This window comes from Canis lupus, chromosome 28 (genome assembly GCF_048164855.1).
Source record: "Canis lupus baileyi chromosome 28, mCanLup2.hap1, whole genome shotgun sequence".
In the NCBI taxonomy this organism is placed as follows: domain Eukaryota; kingdom Metazoa; phylum Chordata; class Mammalia; order Carnivora; family Canidae; genus Canis; species Canis lupus.
In genome coordinates this window covers 5,118,320-5,140,182 of record NC_132865.1, presented here as the reverse complement: position 1 = coordinate 5,140,182, position 21,863 = coordinate 5,118,320, and the positions used below count along the sequence as shown (strand labels likewise).

At 37.1% G+C, this 21,863-nt stretch overlaps 1 protein-coding gene and 1 long non-coding RNA gene across 2 annotated transcripts in view; one reads left to right on the top strand and one right to left on the bottom strand.

Moving 5' to 3' along the window:
- SLC26A7 (solute carrier family 26 member 7) overlaps positions 1-21,863 on the top strand; it is a 112,962-nt gene that overhangs the window by 84,935 nt on the left and 6,164 nt on the right. Inside the window, exons 13-16 of the mRNA XM_072803951.1 lie at positions 687-753; positions 4,346-4,483; positions 8,864-8,912; positions 19,375-19,475. Coding sequence (XP_072660052.1) covers positions 687-753; positions 4,346-4,483; positions 8,864-8,912; positions 19,375-19,475 — 355 coding nt within the window. The remainder of the gene's footprint in view (positions 1-686; positions 754-4,345; positions 4,484-8,863; positions 8,913-19,374; positions 19,476-21,863) is intronic.
- On the bottom strand, positions 1,464-20,828 carry LOC140620121 (uncharacterized). The gene is made up of 3 exons (XR_012019857.1): positions 20,312-20,828; positions 19,861-19,996; positions 1,464-1,521 (listed from the first exon to the last, which is right to left on the bottom strand). It is a non-coding gene; the product is annotated as an uncharacterized lncRNA (long non-coding RNA).

The following is a 21,863-nucleotide window of genomic DNA, read 5'->3' as shown; positions in this document are numbered from 1 at the left end:
TCATTTAGAAAATTAAATAACATCAGTAAATTTGATTTTTCAGAAGGCAGATTTATATATATGTGTGTATAAATTTCTTCTAGATAATTTATTGGAGATTTTTACTGAACTTCTGGAAACCGTTCCACTATGTTGACCAGTTCTTTTTCTACTTTCTCAGTGTTCATCATCTGATAATGCTTCTACTCATTTCTCATCCTTCCCTTGAAATTCTTTGTGAAATAATATACTTATAAAAATGTCAAGTGTTACCCCCATGAGTCTATATAGAGATTTCTGTAGAAATCTGTCTATGTAGATTCATCAGTATCTGGTCCTATCTTGCCATTGATCCCTCTTTACTTCTTTTTCCCCTAAAACAAGATTTTCCTAAACACTATACACTCTCCTATAATTCTTTTTGTCAATCTACCTCTTGTGGCTTGGAGATACGGGGCTCTGGGAACCCAGAGGAGGTAAATTATATTTATTAATCTCTAGTTAAATGTCTCCAGCGTTACTCTCTATTCCTTAGGATCTCAGAGAAATACAGATTTACCAATGTTTTATGAACAAACGGGATAGAGGATTTTAATCAATATAGCTATGTTCTAATTGTTAAGATGAAATGACATCCTGTTTACATTTTCATTGTTATTGTAGTGATTAGGAAATGTCATTTTATTTTTTATCTTCCTGAATTCTAGGGCAAAGACTCTGAGTATAAAAAACATGAAAGAAATGGAATTGAAAGTGAAGATAGAAACGGATGGCGTAAGTTTACTTTTCCTTTGTGTAATAATTAACAATTTTTGTAGTTCAGATAGTTTTAAGGTATCATAAGTAGATAAAGCATAATTTTAAGTACATAATTTTATTTTTAATGAGCATGAACTTTCAGTGGTATATGTGACCACCATACATGTGGCAGTTGACATGCAACAAATCAATAGAACAACAAAAATCCTGTATTAGCATTCAGATAAGATGATAGCACGGTTCATAAAACTACAGCTCACAGTGAAATCATGGTCCAGATTAGTTCAGGCATTTGGAAATCTCTTTTTCATTAGCTAAGTTGCATAAAATAGTCAAACTAAACAAATAGTCTATTCCAAATTAAATGATACAAGAAGATAGGGAATAAATAGGGAAGGGAATAAAGCAAGATTGGATCATAGTATTGCTTTTATTTTTTGTAACACAGTGAGATTGTATTATTAGCAGAGGGTAATTAAGTCCAATGGCTATGGAATGCCAGTAGGATTGGTTTCTTGCACAGTGGACATCTTTTTAAGAAAACAGCTTATGTAAATTGTCTTGCCCTCTCCATGCTTGGGCAAGCCAATGGTGTTTGAGTTCTAGCTTCTTATTCTGAAAGATGACCAAAACAGGGATCCCTGGATGGCGCAGCGGTTTGGCGCCTGCCTTTGGCCCAGGGCGTGATCCTGGAGACCCAGGATCGAATCCCACATCAGGCTCCTGGTGCATGGAGCCTGCTTCTCCCTCTGCCTGTGTCTCTGCCTCTCTCTCTCTCTGTGACTATCATAAATAAATAAAAATTTAAAAAAATTTTTTGAAAGATGACCAAAACAAATTTAAAACGAGGGGAAAAAATGTTGACTTAAATATTTTGGCAATTTAAAAATATGGCCTCACTTTGAACCTGCTTTGTAAATGTTTGACTAACCATTTTTTTTTCTCTATTTATCATGTTCACTTGCTTCAGTACCTCATGATTGGCCTCAAAACAAAGAGAACTGGCCTCCCACCAGAAGGACCAATTGTCAGGGTTTTCTGAGTAGATTGGAAGTAGGAAGTAGCATCAGGAGTCCTTCTGTGACACTCAGGGAAATGGAACATGTGTGAACACATGCAGATGCACACGTGTGTGCATGTGTGTGTGTGTGTTTAAATTGAAGAACAATTAGCATACACTATCGTATTAGATTCAGTTATACAACATAGTGATTCAATATTTATATACATTATGGCTTGTGTTTTTAATAAGTGTGAAAAAATTTGCTTCATAGTGAGCTATTAGAGTCCAGAGCCCTCAGAATGTTCAGGGCTCAAGTTTTCCATCAGTGATGGGAATTTATTTTTAATTTTCTTTAAATTTTCCATGAGAATATAGTGCTCACACAAAGTCCCAGACTGGTCTTGGATCCCTAGAACCCTCTGTGTATCCACCCTACACATATAGCTATGTACGTTAGCCTTGACATTCATAGCTTTGAAACAGAATTCCAGTTTGTCCATTTTTCAGCTTAAAGATTCTATAGAAGAATACATTCTATCTAATCTGTTCCTTCTTTTCAGGCTAAACATGTGGGCAAGTGAATGAGGGGATTTGTAGGAAGATAAAAATGCCAAAATTCTTCTGTGTCTTTAAACACTGGTTTCAGTGTAGTCACATACTTGAATAATAACCATGTCACACGGAAGTCTTAATTTTATTAGCACATTACGCTTTACTAATTATTTAATATTTTGTATTAAAAATAAGAGGGAGAGAAAGCTAAGAGGAAGATTTGCACATAAGATGGTAGGTGGAGCCGGTCTGCTACTCCTCTCCACTGTTCATGCTCTTCCACCTTCTTCCTGTGAAACATTCATCCTTGACTTGGGAGACCTCTTTTGGGGTGAATTCAACCCCTTTGAGAATTTCTTTTCTGATACAATTTGAATCTCTATTCCTAAACAAATACTTGTTTTTTTAAAAAATTATGAACTTAAAATAACAATTTGGCCCAATTACGTGGTATGATTGGTGGGTCCATCTTAGATGTGGAGCTTTTTTTTTAAAAAAAAAAAAAAAAGATTTTATTTATTTAGTTGACAGAGAGAGCAAGCATACAAGCAGGGGGAGAAGCAGAGGGAGAAGTAGAGGGAGAGGGAGAAGGAGGCTCTCCACTGAGCAAGAAGCCTGTTGCAGGGCTCGATATTAGGACTCCGGGATCATGACCTGAGTTGAAGGCAGACGCTTAACCGACTGAGCCACTCAGGTGCCCCTGATGTGGGGCTTTGTGATAACTAAATATGACAGGCCCAAGAATTGTTTTATTTTTGGTTTGTACGGGATTTACTCTTTTTAAAAAAGTTTTTATTTTAATTCCAGTTAGTTAGCATACAGCGTTATATTAGTTTCAGGTGTACAATATCGTGATTCAACACTTCCAAGCATCATCCGGTGCTCATCACCGGCGCTCTCCCTAATGCCCATCACCTATTTAATCCAATTCCCTACTTCACCGCCTCCTGGTAACCAGCATTTTCTTCTCTATAATTAGGAGTCTGTTTCTTGACTTGCCTTTGCCTATAAGTTTACTCTTGATTAAAAGTTAATTTGGTAACTTAAGGCTTTTGTTTTCTGGAATTGTTTATTTGTAGCAAATCTCACTTTCTAAAGTCTAATCAGTTGTATAGCCATAGAAATATTTTCAGAGGATGTAGTTTAAAAATGTACCTACTGTAAAAGATGAGGAAGCTGAGAGTAATAACCTAATATTTTCTTTCTTTTATCTTTTTTCTCTGCCCGTATGCTTCACTATTCCCTGGGTTTCCTCTTCTATGCACGTACTAACGCCTGAAGGAATATTGCTTTATTTAGTTGGTAAGGAGTTATTTCACAGAACTTACCATCTTCTCCATTTCTAGGTCAGACCCCTGCCCCAAAAGTCATGGAGAGCATGATTTCAGTTGCATCCTGAAATTGGTGCCCGAAGACCTGGGCAATGGCCAAAGCAGGCACCTTTTGTTCTCTCTTCCTGTATCTCTTACCTGCATCCTGGCAATCCAGTGTAACCTAGTCCTGCCCACAGTGAAACCATATTCCGATACTACCTCTTGTTTTCTTTCTCCTAATTAGGACTGTTGGTCAGCACTTGTAAGCTTATAATTTCAGCCAAAAGAAAGCTATGTCATTTTGAGGTAAATAATTGAGAGTTGATCTTTTAGGACGTATTTTCGTTAAAAAAATACTGATGGTCAAGTGAACGAATTTTGAGTTTCTAGATTGTAGGGAAGAGGTACTTTTGGGAGAACAGGGCTTCCTGGTACTCTTTGGATATCCTAGGGTGTTGCCTTCCTCAAATCAGTAGGAATAAAGGCCATTTTCTGAAAAGATGCAGACTCATCTCATGGTTTTTAATGTTTCTTAGTAAAGACGAATTACATATTTTTCCTAAGAAGCATGATAGTATATTAAGTTCTCCAAATAGATTTTAATAATGACAGCCTTGGCTAAGAGATTGCTTCCATCACTGAGTGACATTTGGATTTGTAAGAGTTAGACTCTTTGGATAGAGTTATCCTCTTTTATTTCATTCAGAACTCTGAATTTATTCCTATTCTCCTCCAAAAGGAAACCTCGCAGCAGGTGAAGATTATCTCAATAAACAACCCACTTGTTTTCCTGAATGCAAAGAAGTTTCATACTGATCTAATGAACATAATCCAAAAGGAAAATGCCAGCAACCAGCTACTGGATGATGTCAGCAAGGTAGGATCCTCTAGTTCATGATTACAACAATGTACTAAAAATAACCTTATATCATGATACTAAGATAGGAATCCTGAAATATAATACATTTTTAAGAGTGCTTGGAAACCTCTCCCTCAGCAAAGCCTTATATTGTATTATACTTTTCATTGGGTCCTTGTAGTTAGTTTTTAGGTAATCACTCTCATTCATTTGTTTTTTCATTCATTCATTCATTCATTCATTCATTCATTATTTCATTCAGCATATGTATCCAGTACACACATATGTGTACTAGGTACTATAACCCTGAGAAGAATAAATAAGACAAATCATTTAGCTTAAAAGACCTTTTACCAAGAGAAAGAAGAGTCAGATCCAAATCTAAAAGGGGTAGAATATGATATATGACTTCAGAGAAGCATAAACTGTTGTTATCATCATGACATTATTTTAAAAACTAGCATTCTTTATCTCCACAAGTTATCTTCATTAACAGAGATATCAAATGTACATCAGGTTGATTTTATGTAAATAAGCTGTGATTATTTGAATCCTTAATTAAGCCCTTAAGTATGGACTTTGGAGCTGCCTGGGTTTGCCATTGATGAGCTGTGGGAACTTAACTGATTTAATTAAACCTTTTGTGATTCAATTTCTTGATCTATAATCAGGATGATTAAATGGGTTAATATACGTAAGGCACTCAAAATACTATCTGGCCTACTCAATACTATAAAATGTTAACTAATATTAGTTTGATTGAGCACAAGTAGTACCTTCTCCATGAAGTTTTCCATTACTACTCCAGATTACAAAGGTCTCTTCTTGTATCCTTGAGCATATGTTATCCCCAGTCACTTAGGTAGACAGGAAGTATTGACTTCCATGTCTAGAATCTCAAGAGCTGTCCAGTAGCACAATCCTGTTCCTTGCAGCTTTATGCTTTTGCCTCTGGGTCTCATACTGATCCAAACCACAGAGGCCCTAAACAAAGGATCAGATATATAATTTGCTGGGCACAGTGCAAAATGAAAATGTGATGGCCCTTGTTCAACAATTACTAAGAATTTCGAGATGGCTTTAGCAGAGCATTCAACCAAGTAGGGGACCCTTCTAAGCATGGGACCACATAAGTTGCAAGTTTATGAGGCTGGCCCTGCCTGTGTTTCTCCAGCCCTGTCTTTTCCTCTCACTATACTCTTTAGGATGTCACTTTCAGCAGATCATTAGGAACCCTACCTGTGATTTTTGTTGAGAACTTGCACTCATGACAAAGATGGACATACATTCCTAGTTGTTCATATTGGACACAAGGCCTCTTTCTTTTACAAAACCATGCTTACTTCATAGCAATGTTTAGCTGTTTCATGAGATAGGCAGGTTCTTGTGGCTGATGTAAGCTCACAACCACCATGCACATTAATATTGTGGGAAAATTCGTCCACAGTTCCAAATAATCTGATTAACCCATAAAAAAAAGTGTAGTCTTATTTTATCAAATTGCAAATTTACTTCTTGAAATTATATGCTTCTTTGTAGGCTTTATCATGTCTAGTAGAGTGTCTGACATAAATATTTTTATAACCAGTTGTTGTATTGATAATTGATAATATTTCCTGTAGAATATTTTCCTGCAAGACTAAGGTGTTTTCAGAAATTGAAAATTGGCATGTGGTTTATCTTGTAGCATATTAAGTCAGAAATAAACCTAATAATAAATGCAGCCTTCTGAGAAGAGTTTCCACATATATGATTTTTACCTTCTTGGGACTTAAGAAATTTGAGTTTTAATAATCAAGTAGAGTTCATTGAATCTAGGTTATTGATACATAATGACATCCAAAGGGATTCTTTTTTTTTATTTTTTTATTTTTTCCAAAGGGATTCTTTAACCCAGAATTTTATGGTGGTGAGAAAGGATTTCTTGAGAGTATGTTTCACTCTAATGAGAATAATGCAAATATTATTTTTATTTTCACACTGTGAGTTTTAAAGGATATACTGTGCTCTGCATAGCGGTCCATGCTTCTGTCTTAAACTGGGGTGCTCTGCTGGGTCCTTGGTCTTCTCTTGCAGCTGCATTTTCAATGGTAGATGGTAGTGATGGAAGGTCATTTAAAACACCCGAGGGCAAGAAGAATCATATATTCAAAACACAAACTGATAAAGGATTTCCTGTTTTGTTACGCTGTGACAATATGCTTCCTATATGTCATCATTAAATATCTTCCTGAATGTAAAATCTTAGATTTGAGGGTGCAAGTGTTTATTGGATTCATGTTCTTTATTATATAGGTTATATATTTTTATACAGTTTTTTAAATTTAAATTCAACTTGCCAACATATAGTATAACACCCAGTGCTCATCCCATCAATTGCCCTCCTCATTCCCATCCCCCCATCCTTCTCCCCTTCCACAACTCTTTGTTTCCCAAAGTTAGGAGTCTCTTAGAGTTTGTCTCCCTCTCTAATTTTTACCACTCAGTTCCCCTCCTTTCCCTTATACTCATATAATAATAGCCATTTTGTGATCTAACTTTGCAAAGGAGGTTTCAGTCTCCTGTTTATCCAAAATTTTCTTTTGCTCAGACAAGGTATTTTTTTTTATATACACTTAAATTTTTGGATCAGTTTAAGACTTACAAAAAAATTGAAAAGTGTTAGTACAGACAGTTCCTATACACCCTGCACCATACAATTTTGCTGTTATTAACACCTTGGATTAGTGTGATGTTATTTGTTACAATCAATGACCCTATACAGATACATTATCATTAACTAAAAAGTTCATGCTCTATTCAGATTTCTTTAGTTTTACCAAGTGTCCTTTTTCTGTTCCAGAATTCCATCCAGGATATCACATTACATATAGTAGTTGTGCCTCCTTGGATTCTGTTTCATTGTAACAGTTTCCCAGGCTTTTCCTTTTTGTTAACCTTGATAGTTTTGAGTAGTATTGGTCAGGTATTTTGTAGAATATCCTTCTGTTGGAATTTAGCATGGTAAAACCAGGGATATGGGGTTTTAGGAGTAAAAACTATAGAGGCAAAGCACCGTTTTCATCACGTCATATCAAAGGTACACACTATCAACATGATGTTCCTTGTTGTTAACCTTGATCATCCTGCAAGTTGTAGGATTTGTCAGGTTCCTCACTGGAAATTTACTGTTTCTACCATTTACATACTGTAATCTTTGGAAGCAAATCACTATGTGCAACCCCACATAAAAAGTATGGAGTTATACTTCATCTCCTTGAGGGTGGAGTATCTACATAAATTATTGGAAATTCTTTTGCAGATATCAGACAAGATTAAATATAAGAAGGAAAAGCAACTCACATTCATTGAATGTCTCTCAAGGGCTAGTCCCTTTAATTAGACTAACTTAATCATCACCAGCCCCATGATGTAAGTGGCATTGTCTGAATGCTACAAAAAAGGAAGATTGAGATTTAGAAATGTAAAATAACCTGGTAGAAATACAGCTGATAACGGTCAGAGCCAGAATTAAAGTATATAAGCTGCACCATTGGGTATCAAGAGAAAATCGATGTTCCTTAAGATGAAACTGATTTGATGGGAGAAGTGGTATAATGTAGTGCTTGGGAGCAGGAGGTTCTGAATGGAAAAGCATGAGCTTTGGTTTTAGCCAAGGTTCTTACTAGCTTTGTGACTTTGGTCAAGTTATTTAACCTTTCCAATCTTTGGCTCCTTCCTATGGAAAATGAGATGAGTAACTTCATAGGCTTTTTCTAAGGATCATATAATTAAATTAGAGACCTTGGTGTATAGTAAGTAGTCAAAAATATCAATTACTATCATCATCATCAACATTTGAGAAGAAGATAGCATGTGATCTCATTAGAGGCATCAATTATTGTCAGTTTCAAAGAGCTTTAATTGTAGGATGCAGAGTTATTTTCATTTCCTAGCATTTCCATAAATCAGGATGGTTTCTCAGGCATTTTCATGGAGCTGTAGATGAATAGTTCACTTTCATATAATATGAAATATATGGCCAATGGCTCTCTCTCAGAGAATGTTGTGTGAATGAGGTTAATTTCTGATTGGATCCACTACATGAAAACAGATGCAAATATTTGATTCCTGATCAAAAGTCAAAACAAACTTCATCTTGCAGAAAATGTTCTAAACAAGATAGTCTGACTTTGAAATGCAAGTTATTTATTGAGCTAATAAATACTTAGAACCATTGATCATTTTATTATTTCAATGTGTTGTGTTTATCATTCTGAAAAAAAAATGACTAGTGAAAAATAATATTTGGAGCCTAGGTTTTTTATTATTTATGGAGAAAAGAAAGATGTGCTTTTTTTCAGGGACAGAAGTGAATTTTTATAATGTTATTCTTCTTTATATTCATTTTCATTTCAGTGTGAACAAAATACGTTGCTCAATTCTCTATCCAATGGCAACTGCAATGGTGAGTTAGCTTAACAAAAAATCTAAGTGTTCTAACTTGAATATAGACCAGAGAATAAATCCTCTTTCCTTTTCCTGCCACTCTCCCTCCCTCTACTGTCTTCCTCATCCTTCTCTCTCTGCCCCACCTCCCTCCCTTCGTCTTCCTCCTCCCTTCCCTATTCTACCCTTCTCCCTCTTCTCATTTCTACTTCTACTCCTCTCTTCCTCCCCTGTCTTCTCTCTCCTCCTTCACTCCTCCTTCGCTTCCTCCTGCTTCCTTCCCCGCTTCCTCCATCTTCTTCTTTCCTTCTTTCTCCTCTTTCTATCTCACTTCCTGCTTTCTTTTAGAAGTAAATTTAAGTAAAGATGTATAAACCTACACAGGATGAAAACGTAAAACCTTATTACAAGGTGTTAAAAATACTTGCAACACTTAGGTGTTTATGAATAAATAGAAGGAACTGCAACGTCCATTGGTTAGAATGCTCAATATTGAAAAGATATGTTTTATTTATGTTGATTTATAAACATAAATTTAATCCCTATTAAAATTCCAATAGGACATTTTAATGGCAATTGGCAAGCTTATTCTAAATTTTGTGTAGAAATTGAAAAGGCCAAGAATAGGCCAAAAAACTCTTGAAATATGTGAACAAGGGGGAGAGAATATTTTCTTAATTATGAAGATACGTTATAATGCTCTAAAAATCAATGCAGTATGGTATGGGTTCCAAGATAAATGAACAGATCATTAGGACAAAGTAGAGAGCCCAAAAGGAGAGAGAAATCTCACACATATTGGTGTTCGATTTGTGACAAAAGTGGCGCTGCAGAGCAGTGAGGGAAGGACAGTCTTACTAATATACAATGATGAGACAATCATGTGTCTACAATGAGTGAAATTATTCATTCAATTCAAATACCATATCCCCAAATCAGTACCAGGTGAATCAATATCCCAAGAGTGGTAAAGAAAGTATAAATTTAGAAGTGAATATAGGAGAAAATGCACAAGATATGCAAGGTATTAAGCATAGAAAATTATCTTTAAACTTTGCTACATCATTATTAAGAGTTTTTGTTTAATGAAAGCCACCAAATAATGCATGAGAAGACAAGCCAGAATGGAAGAAGATAGATATAACATATAACATGGAGAAAGGACTGTACTCCTCTATGAATCAATAAATAAAAAAGGCAGAAGACCCAAAAGAAATGAGGAAAAGCCATGAAGCATGCATTTTCAAATTTACCAGTAAACTTGTGAGAATATGCTTGACTATTACAGTAATTACTGGAGAAATGAACATTAAATATATATATATGCATATATACAGTGGGTACATGCATATATGTGTGTATATATGTGTATGTGTGTATAAATATATATAATTGGTAAATATTTAAAAGTCTGAGAATGCCAAAGGGTAGTGAGAATGTAGGATAAGAAGTCTCCTACAATGCTGGTGGGGGGGTAAACTGTTACAACACCCTAGAAAACAGCTTGGAAAAACTGTATGAAATTAAAGATATACATACCCTGTGAACAGCGGTTCCACTCCTACTTATGCAACCTGAAGAAATGAGAGTTTGTGTAGCCGATTACACAAGTAAGAATATTCTGTTGTGAATATACAACAGTATATTATGTTGTATATTATAATACAACAGTATTATTTGTAAAACTGTTCAAAACTGTCCTGAAAACAACTCATATTTCCAAAAAAGGTAGCAGATACACATATAAACTGTGGTATATTATGCACTTGAGTTTTTATTTGATATATTTATTATTTGGTATACTTTTATAATAAAGAAAGTTGGAAAAGTCTTATATAAAACATAATAGGGAATCCCTGGGTGGCTCAGCGGTTTGGCCCCTGCCTTCGGCCCAGGGCCTGATCCTGGAGTCCCCGGATCGAGTCCCACGTCAGGCTCCCTGCATGGAGCCTGCTTCTCCCTCTGCCTGTGTCTCTGCATCTCTCTCTCTCTCTCTGTGTCTCTCATGAATAAATAAATAAAATCTTAAAAAAAAATAAAACATAATAGGCTTAAAAAAGCAAGACAAAGGAAGCATACTATAAAATTCCAAATCCATTTATATAAACTTAAAAATCAGAAAAGTCTGACTTACATTAATTTTCATACTTCTAAGGACAATAAAAAAAGAAATCTGTTGATATCCGTACTTGGAAACATACAAAATTGTTCATAGTAGCTTTCTTTATAATTCCCCCAAATCTGGAAACAACTGAAATATCCATTAACAGTACAATGAATAAAGGTCATGTGGAATGTTTATATAAGAGGATAACATATAACTAATACTTACTGTATTAGTATATAAAATATATTCTGAATGAACATATAAACATATAGAGTAGAATAACATAAATGTTATATAAATACCTAAATTAGTAGCATTGACCCCCATCAACATGGATGTCAGCTTCTCTGGTCTTTTCTGAATTTGTGTAGTAAATTTACTTTTTTCTTGCCTTATGCTCTCAAAGAATGCTTGCACAATACTGCTCTAGTACTGATTTAATGACCATTTCTTGAATGCCTAATTCTCCTGCCTATCTAGAAACTTTTTAAGGGTGTTCTTACCCCTGCCTCTCACTAGGCCAGGTCCACTTTTCACAGGGCAGCAGCTGATGGGCATCGTCACCTTTGCTGTGTCCCTTCTGTAATAGTCAGAATTAGCTGATACTAGAACTAGGAAAGAGTATTTCTCCCAGTATCCTCCTCCTCTCCTTCTTTGACACCCTAGGGTATCCTGGGTCTTCTCATCTCTCTTTGTTCAGAAACACCGTCTTACTCTCCCCTCTCTGTGCTTTAAATGCTAAGGATGTGTTTACTGTTCATGTTATTGATTTTTTCCTCCCATTTAATTACTAAAACCTATAACTCTTGGTTTTATTACCTCTATATTTTCACTCTGTGACTCTGATTCTGTCCTTAATCATGCGCAAAATGAATTAGTACTTTTTTTTTTCTGCTACGAGACATTCTTGGTTTTAATCCATGGATAGAAAATATCCAGTGTCCCATGCTCACCTCAATCAGAGCTAGTAGATCAAGGCATGTCCTCCAAGGAGCCAGGGTAGCCTGAGAATCTTCTCAACCTGGGGCTGCAGGCAGCTACTGCAGACGGCTGGTGTTAACATGCAAGAGGAGATGTAATCACCATCTTGGCTGTACTGTGCTCTGTGATGTAATGACAGATTAATCTGAAATTAATCTGTAGTTGATTAAAGTAAATGATTAATCTTTACTTTAAAATCTGTCTTATGATTCATCCTAAAGGCTTCCTTCTGAAGATTGAGTGCCCACTCCTCCTCAGCACACCACCCAAAGCCCTTCCTTATCTTCTTGAACTGCTTTCCCTTTTACTCCACATCACACATGTCTTCTGTCCAAGTCTGATAAATCAGTCCCCATACCTAGTGCAGTCATCCAGGGCTCTGAGCTTTTATTTGGATTCTCCTGAATGGCACCATCTCCTCAATCTGCCAATCCAAACCTTATAATATCTTCAAGATTTAGTAGAGAAGTCAAGTCAATTGAAGGACACACTGCTTGGCAATCCCATTAGGTAGAGAAGGAAGTCAACCAGACCCATGCGGGGGACTGTACAGTCCGCGCAGCCTGGTATTCAGTATCTTCAGCTGTGAAACGGAGACCATAGTAATAGAAAAGCAGAGATATCACATGCTTCACTCAGTCACATATTATATGGTTACAGAGTTGTTCTTATTCTGCATATTTTCCTTCCAACTAGAGTTTTAAGGCAAGAAATGAATTCAAAATGTTCACTGCGTTGTCCTTCATGGTCCAATGAACACTTGGTCAGCGAATGAAAATTATGATGGACAATATTTGTATAGCACTTGACAGTTTTCAAAAGACATTCTTCTTGATAACTCCAAAAAGGGTAATAAGTAAATACTGTACTTCCATTTTCAAATAGGTGATAGGATAGTCTTCATTTTACTGATCAAGAAGTTGGGGCCCATAGGGGTTAACGAACTTGCTCTGAATCATGCAGTTAGTTAGGGACAGAGTTAGGACTCAGGTCTCTGTTGCGGGCGGGCATGCATACTGGAAGGGGAAGAGAATTAAAAAATCCACTCTCCTGACAATAATTTTCACAGAAGGGGAAGATTTGTAGTTGAGCAGCTGATTGAATAATCAAAATATATGAAACCAGCTATATAAATTATAAGATGGCAGTCATCATATTCATCTGAATGAAAACAAAAATTGCTCAAATGTGAAGAAGTCTCCCATTATTATGTGGAGACTGTGTCCCCAAAACATTGTAGTGCCATTGTGCCATTCCCAAGAGGCACTCCTGTGCACATCTCTCTTAGGGTTCTGGTTTTCCAAGTGTACCTCCACTTCCCTTCTCCCCTGCTTGACTTCTACACATTCTCCAGATCTCAGCTCATGCGTTCTGTTCTTTTTATTCCTGCATTAATTGATTCGTGTCCCTTGCCCACAGCAGAGGTTTCTGGTATTCACTGAACATCCACTAAGTCCTGAGCACCATGACAGGCACTGTATGGTCAAGGGTGAAGAAGGCAGGTGTGACTTCTGCTGTCACAGATCCTAAAGTCTAAAACAATCCTCCCCCCAAAAAAAATAAAAATAAAAAATAAAATAAAACAAGTTCCCTGCCCTCATCACCACTCCTTACCCCCCCAAACCAGCAACCCAGGTGTACTGGTTTCTACTGCCACTGTAACAAATTACCACAAGTTTAGTGGCTTAGAACAACACACATGTATTCTCTTAAGTTTTACAGGACAGTTTTAGAGGCTGAAATGAATCTCACAGTAGAAAATCAAAGTTTTGGCAGAGTTATATTCTTCCTGGAGGCTCTAGAGGAGAATCCATTTATTTCTTTGCTCTTTCCAACTTCTAGAAGCCATCCATATTCCATGACTCCTGGCCCCTTCCTCCATCTTCAAACCAAATTTCTCTTTGACTTATTCCACCACCACATCTTCTCTCATTCCCACCTTCCGGCCTTCCTCTCATCAAGACCCTTGTGATTATTGGACCCTCCTGGATAATCTAGGGTAATGTCCCTATCTTAAGGTGGTTAACTTAAAGCCACAGAATTCTTTTTGCTATGTTAACAACATATTTACAGGCCTGGGGATTAAGATGTGGGCATCCTTGGGGGCCATTATTCTGTTTACCACACCAGGTCACTCCTCTATCTCCCTTAGCACTCTGTGCATAATTTTTCCATCCTTGAGAATATTTCATATTACGAGTTCAATCAGCTGGTTTCTTGCTTTGGTTGTGAGTCTTTTGAGGGCAAGGCCCATCATCCTTCTTGTTTCCATTCTACTTGCCTTACTTAGGACACCATTCAGAGCCCTGAATACGTCTGTATAGACTGACTGCTTGAAGGAATGAATGAACGAATGACGTGCCTGATAATATGTGCACATGTTTTCCAAGGAGAATGTTGTGGTTTGTTCTAAATATTTCATAGCTCCTTGTTTTCTTGAGAAATTAGAGATGTAAATCTGCTTCTCAATAGTTAATTGATATCAACAGAAAATTCCTTCTCTTAAAAAATTATGAGTGACTCACAGACTGTCAAGAACCTTTTGAAGTATATGAAAAGCACTCCTAAATTATGCAACTATGAATACTTTTTAATTAAAGGAGTTAATGAATATTCTACAGGAAAGAGCTGGCTTCCACAGTCTGGAGTTAATTGCCCACCCACACCTGATGGTTAATTTCTTTCTGAAATGTTGTTTTTTGTAGATAAAGCCCATCATTTACCACATCCCACATGGGTATAGATTAGTTGTCTCCTTTGCACATGCTCCAAGCTTACCTCATTTTGCTTAAGGCAGGATATTAGCTGTGAATTCACTTTATTCTTTTCTACGACAATGTGATTTTTATTACACTGGTTGATTTACTTAGAAGCTTAGAACACAAGGTTATAGCCATAAAATCAGTACAATGGTAGAGCTGAGAGGGTACTGTGTGAAAGAAAACTTCACTTATTTTTGGAAAGATTTCAGAAGTGTCCATTGTATTTAAATTTTCATTTCAGTGAATTGGTAACTTTACCACTAAAGATGTCTTTTTTATTTGGAAAAGACATCATTAATTGCTCCTCTTAAAATAGCTTACTTAAATTATTATCTATAACTACATGGCACAATTCTGTTTTTTTTTAAAGATTTTATTTATTTATTTATTCATTATTCTTGAGAGACACAGAGAGAGAGGCAGAGACACAGGCACAGGGAGAACAGGCTCCCTGTAGGGAGCCCAATGCAGAACTCGATCCCAGGACCCCAGGATCATGACCTGAGCAGAAGGCAGACACTCAACCACTGAGCCACCCAGGCATCCCATGGGAACAATTCTTTTTTTTTTTTTCATTTTAGATGGTATGAAAATATACCCTATTTTGATTAAAGGAACAAGAAAGAGGAAACTGAGTGTAAAAATGAAAGACAAAGCAAGCACACTGAGACAATAGAAGGGAAATTTTTGTACTGTTATGATAAAACCCAAACATTTTTATAGTTAGCAGTCTATTGATACATTATGAAATAACTATAAGAAAATATAGAGAATGACAAGTGCAATTTACAAGTGAAATAAGTATGATAGGTTAGGGAAGAAAAAAAAAACTGTTTCTTAAAAATTTTTCTGTACCTTTTACCACCGTTTTCTGGTAATTTAGCTCCAGTGATCAATTCCTCTAAATAACACCTCAATAGATTGTTTTCGCACTGTAGTAATGAGTTCAGATTGACAAATACAAATTTCTTGTAAACTCCTGGTGTCTTCCTGAAGTGGTGAGTTGATAAAAATTCTAAGATCTTTGACCTCAGCGGAAAAAGTACTGTGATTGGTTAGCCATGTTTGTCTGGATAAGGAATGGGGATGATAGAACTCATGCCATATTCTAATAGTTATAGATCATAATTTATGTGGCCTCTTTCAGGAAAAATAATGAATTGACATTTTTTGACATTTCTAAATAAAACAATTGTTAATATTTTTTCATATTAAAATTAATTTTTTCCAAACCTCTTTTGTAAATAGTACCAATGACAATTATGTTTCCTAGTAAATAAAGAATGAGGCTTAAAGATCTCAGAAAAATTAATGTTTTTTTTAAAATTTTGGGGATTAAATATTAAAGTTATTTTTTCTACTGAATTTCTTGAACTAAGAATTTAAGTGTAGCTTATTTTGAAATATGCACTATTTTGTAAAAGATATATGTCATTTGTTAAGAATGGTGCTGTATGGATGGAAAAATGAGCTATAGAAATTCTGATATCAAATTGAGTCATCATCATTTTAAGATTTCTTGCTAAAGATGCCAGTGGTTTAAGAAATGTATTTTGTCAAAGCCATTGGATTTTTTTTTTTTTTTTGCCATTGGATTTTTAAAAATCATTTATTCTGTTCCTTATGTTTAACAACATTCCCCACCTTTAGACAGTGATGTGCTGGTAAATCTTTAACAAGCAACTCTTGGAATAGGGGGCAATGAGGTAAGTTGGTGGAGAAGCACTGCTAGTAGTTTTTGCCCATTTCCATTGTGTAAAATATTTCTACCATGACTGATTCCAAACACCAACACTCTGTCATTAATCATGGAGTTAAGAAGCTATGAAACAATTGACATATTGAAGACTTGTCAAAAGAGCTGGTATGGGGACCCCTGGGTGACTCAGTCGCTGAGCATCTGCCTTTACTCAAGTTGTGATCCCGGGGCCCTGGGATCGAGTCCCGCATCGGGCTCCCTGCAGGGAGCCTGCTTCTCCCTCTGCCTGTGTCTCTGCCTCTCTCTGGGTCTCTCATGAATAAATAAATAAAATCTTAAAAAAAAAAAAAAAAGGAGCTGGTATGAGCTGGCTCCAGCTCACTACTGCCTTTAAAGAAATCACATAAATTTTATTTTCTACGACAGATATATTCAAAAGTATCTGCATAGGAACCATTTAAATATTGATTTCCATGGTAAATTGCAAACATCAGTCTTACTAATAAAACTTCTTATATTTAACTTTGTAAGAAAATGCCTAATCTATTATATATATTTTATATATGTATATCATGAATTATCGAACATTTGTAAGAAAGCTTATCTGATCATTTAATTGTTAGCAGGAGACTTTTATACTCTGAAAACATAACACAATGTTCAAATTGGATAAAAGTGTGCTTACGAATCTTAAAAAGTATTCAAGGAAATACATGTCATGAATCAAATAATGAGCCAAATCTCTTAGCCACTCTTTTAATACTGATCTAGTAATTCTATCTCTGTAGCTCTAAGCAAAATGAAATAACAGTATCTATACACCAGTTATTATAGTGCTCACCTGTGTGTGTGTCTATATGAGTATGTGTGCATGTGTATTTATGGGGACTAAGAGATAGAAGGAATAAGTGTCAATCAACATGCTACTCTTTACCTTTGCTTTGCTTTTTCTTTTTCCTGTGGTCTTATTCCTCTCCTGTCTGTGATAACGAGCAGGGCACACTCTATCTGAGGGCATAAATAAGAGCCTTTACGCATTTGTAGAGGTAGGTCCCATGTTTAATTAGGCAAATAGTGATTGATAATGATTCCTACTGAGCGGTCAGTGGATGAGCTAAGTTATGAGCTAAGTTTAAATTTTGTTTAAAGTTCTAATTTGCTGTTTGGGGCCAATGGAAGCAGAGCCTGAACCTACTCTTAACTTCTTAGCCCTCCTTTCTGTGGGAGAAACAGGAAAGCAGAAGGAACTAGTGGAGTGCCTGGCACACAGTAGGTCCTCAATATATGCTGGTTGACTGGGAGAAGGAGGAGTTTGAAATCTCAAATACCATCAGTGTTCATTTACAGCTGCCCATATGGAGTACTCAGAATGAATCATTTCTACTTTTTGGAATCCACATCCTACAAGGCTACTTTTGCATGAAGCCTTGAGCCATCACTCCAGAGATATTTGCTTCTTATAAATCCCCATTTGTCTGCCAGTCCAATCCTTGGCAGTCAGAGACGGGCTCCTAGAAACAATGGAGAGTATTTTCCTTACATGTGTATCACCCACTACAATGTTGAAACCTTGCAGTGGGAACTGCATTTGAATAAGTATGTTTTAAAAAGTTTCCCTGAACTGAGTCCGTGCTCTATAGTTATTATTTCATGTAATAAATATGAATATAGATCTAAAGGTGAAACTTGGAAACAAATCCTATCCCTGAATACCTTTTTTTGAATATATTAAAAATTACTTGGTAGCAATTCTCTACCTTTTTTGCTAACAATTTTTTGCTATAAGTAAATGTTCAGTGTTCATTCTGTCCACTCACCTCTTTTTATCTTTAAGCAGCAGTCTTAAAAATACATAATTTCCCTTACACTTCCCTCCAGGGCTAACTGAGAAACAACCATATTCCCACGTTTTTGTAGCCACCATAGGGGAAAATCATGGGCATTTTATTTTTATTTTTTTTCATTAACGTATAGTGTATTATTAGTTTCAGAGGTAGAGTTCAGTGATTCATCAATTGTATGTAACATCCAGGGCTTGTTACATCACGTGCCCTTTTTAATGCCACGGGGATCTTAAATAGCAAAATGACTCCAATTAAGAATTTATTTCCTCAGAGAATTTCATAATCATTCATGGATTGAAGTTTATTTGATAGACTGTGCTTACTAACAGTGAAGCAATCTTCTCTTACGTGGCCGGAGAGCCATATCACTCCTTAGAGGGACTTCGGACATGGTCTATCGCTGCTTAGAAATAAGTCATTTCACATGAGGGAACTGTGGCCATAAAGACATCAGCAAATAAGAGCTCGTGGTTCATGACGTCCTGAGTAAATTTTTCCCCCTTCGGTAAGTTCAGAGGCAGATTTTCTATGAACAAGTTAAAACTTAGTTTTTAGGGTCTCTCACAGCTCCCTTCCAGGCCCAATAGACAAGCCCCAGCAATGAGATCTTTTCCTTGAAATGTGACCTCCAAACTATAAGCTTCAGACATCACAAAACAGGGCTCTACCTCTGGGCATATCCCTGGAGGGAGTAGTCGGATAGAGTGGAAAGAGTGCTGTTGAGAATGCCTAGAGGCCTCAATTCGAGCCTGTCTTTGGCGCAGTCTTGTGAGTATTCTTTCAAAATCATTGAAGATGATTGCCAAGTTTCATCAGTTTGTGTCTCTGTGGAACGATAGGTCATTAGCCCATCCATCCCCTCTTCCCCTCTGAATTTTGTAATAATTACCTGAAGTCACGTTCAAATGATTAAAAGTTAGAGTTCAGAAGTCATCAGTAATTAAATGAAACATATGAAAACTGAAAAGTGTTTGGAATTAGTCTTGTTAAACATGAGGTCACCGCTGCCTTCTGCCAGTCAACCAAGTCAGCAGCAGAAATCTCGAAGAACTCTCCCTAACTCACGTCTGTCTCTGCTTCTCCTACAGAGGAAGCTTCACAGCCATGCCCAAGTGAGAAGTGGTTTTTAATCCTGGATTGCAGTGGAGTAACTTTCTTTGACTATTCTGGAGTCTCCATGCTTGTTGAGGTATTTACATGGCTTGTGTTTGGACTGATTCTTAACCTTTTCTTTGGTCAACAGGAGTTTTCACCAACTACTCTCAGCCCCGGGGTCTTTGACTCCACCTGTTTCAGTACCCACCTCACCCATTCTCCCCAGAGGACATAGGACTTTAGGCCTCCCACTGCCATAGATTCTCTGCAGGAGATCCCATCAAGCTTCCGGTGTGTGTATATGTAGGGGCCCGGGTGGTGGTGGTGGGTAATCACATGGGCTGGTCAGAGAGAACAGGACACAGGCTTGAGATGTGGTGGGCATAGCACATGCTGGGCAGTCAGCATACAGGCTTCTGGGAAGAAGAGTCCCCTCCGTGAGAAAGTGCCTCTGGTGATGGCAGGATGGTTTCTCTTACCCCCATGGATGGTGTAGTTTGACCAGATACCATATCTGATCCCTCAAATGGTCCCCAGTGCAGGCGCTTTTCTCCATTCTGTTGGGTGATGGGGCTTACTTTTCTACTCTGTGATCTCCATGGTGTCTCCATGGTCCTGGTGTGCAAAAAATAAAACTGCTTATTTCTTTAAAATAAATGTAGCTTACAAGACATTTCCACAGAAGGAAGAACACCTAATTTTTCCAATTCAAGGAAATCTCAGACACTTCTGGCATATTTTCCTCTACTTTTTTTTTTTGGGGGGGGGTGGGATGCTATGTCAACAATAAATACCATGTCAACTAGGTCTCCTTTGTTCTCTCCCTCAGTGTCTTAAATTTGTTGGGGAGGGTCTTGAGGATGGAGCAGCATCTGTTCCTCAACCATCCTTAGTCCTCCACCAGCTTCTGCTGCACGGAGCTCAGCTTACCTGTGTCTGGGTGTCTGCTCCCCACGGGTTCTCTATCCTCACCGCACACTCTCCCGCATGGGTGGCTTTCTATTCTGCCAAAAACGTAATCAAAATCCTGTGAACAATTTCTGGAACTCTTTCTCTGCTTATCTCCCTCATTTCCATTACTCTCTCCCACGGATTTCACCCACCCAGTCCTTCCTGAACTGTCTTCCGTCTGCTCAGCTCAGTGAAGCTCTTGCATTTTACTCAGGCGTCCATCACGCTCTGGCCCAGAAGCTGCTTTGTGCAGAAAGCTGAGCTCTCAGAGAGCTTGTCTCATCGATTTTCTTTCTCTCAGGGGACTCGGTCCTCTGCTCCCTGTCCCCACTGTCTGAAAACAGTTTGTGTATCTTTGTTCGGTTGCCTACATATTTATGGAGGAGGGGATAGTCTTGTGTTAGGTACTCGTCAGGGCAAGAAGCAGAAATTGGAAATAGACTTTTAAAGAGGGAAGATCAGTAGTTTCTAAAGGGCTTCACGTTGCAAGTGTTGGTTGTTTTCTGTGGTGTTGTGTAACTGTGCTATTTATAAATATAAATCGGAAATGTCTGACCTTCCAAATTCAAGATAGTGCAGGGTCAAAAAAAAAAAACAAGAAATATAGCACAAAGGTCAACTTTCCTATCACTTTCCTACGAAGATAGGGATGAGAAGATGGGGAGGGGAAGCTGCTCAGCGTGTGACAGTCAGACGTAGTCCCAGTCCTGTCACACTAGCCATGAAGTGTTGGGGAGCTCATTAACCCTCCTGGATCGCATTGTATTCACCTCATAAAAATGAGGGGGTGATTTTGTTTCAGTATGAGCAGATAATTAGAAAGCAAAAATGCAAAAACAGTTGAGTTTTAAATATCCTGGACTTCAGTCTAGTGGCTATTTTGGGTATGTCACCCCTTTTTTCTACATAACATGCTTTTGTTTTCTTGTTGCTCACTATAAAGACTGCACAATTTGGCATAGTTCAACCTAAATATGTCATATTTTCTTGTATCTAAATCTGGACTGTAGACAGATAGTTCTTCATGGGAGGGCTCCCTGTGTTCCGTATTTCTATTTCCTCTGTGTCACCAAGATCTAGAACAGTGCTCCTCAGTGAATGTGCAGAAGGCTCACCTGGGGTGCTCTTCGACAACACAGTCTTTTGGGCCCTGGTTTGGGTCCAGGAATCTTTATTTAAACAACCACGAGTGATTTTGAGGCAAGTGGTCCAAGATCATATTTTGGAAAACACTAGATTAGGATTGTCCATTTCCTGGAAAAGACCAAGATATACAGTTTTTGTTTGATTGTATTTCACATTTATTTTGAATATTCTCAAATGTTCACTAGCTGTTCTCTTTTTATATTGCAAATCGGGATTAGAGTTAGTAGACAGGAGGAAATGGTTACTTATTCCCATTGAGTTTAGGATCAGAAGTTGAAAATCCAGAGGAATCCAAATAATTCAGGTACTGAGCATGTTGAGAAAGAGTTTTTTGTTTTGTTTTGTTTTTTTCTTCTTTCCATTTGTCTTCACAGTTTTAAAATAC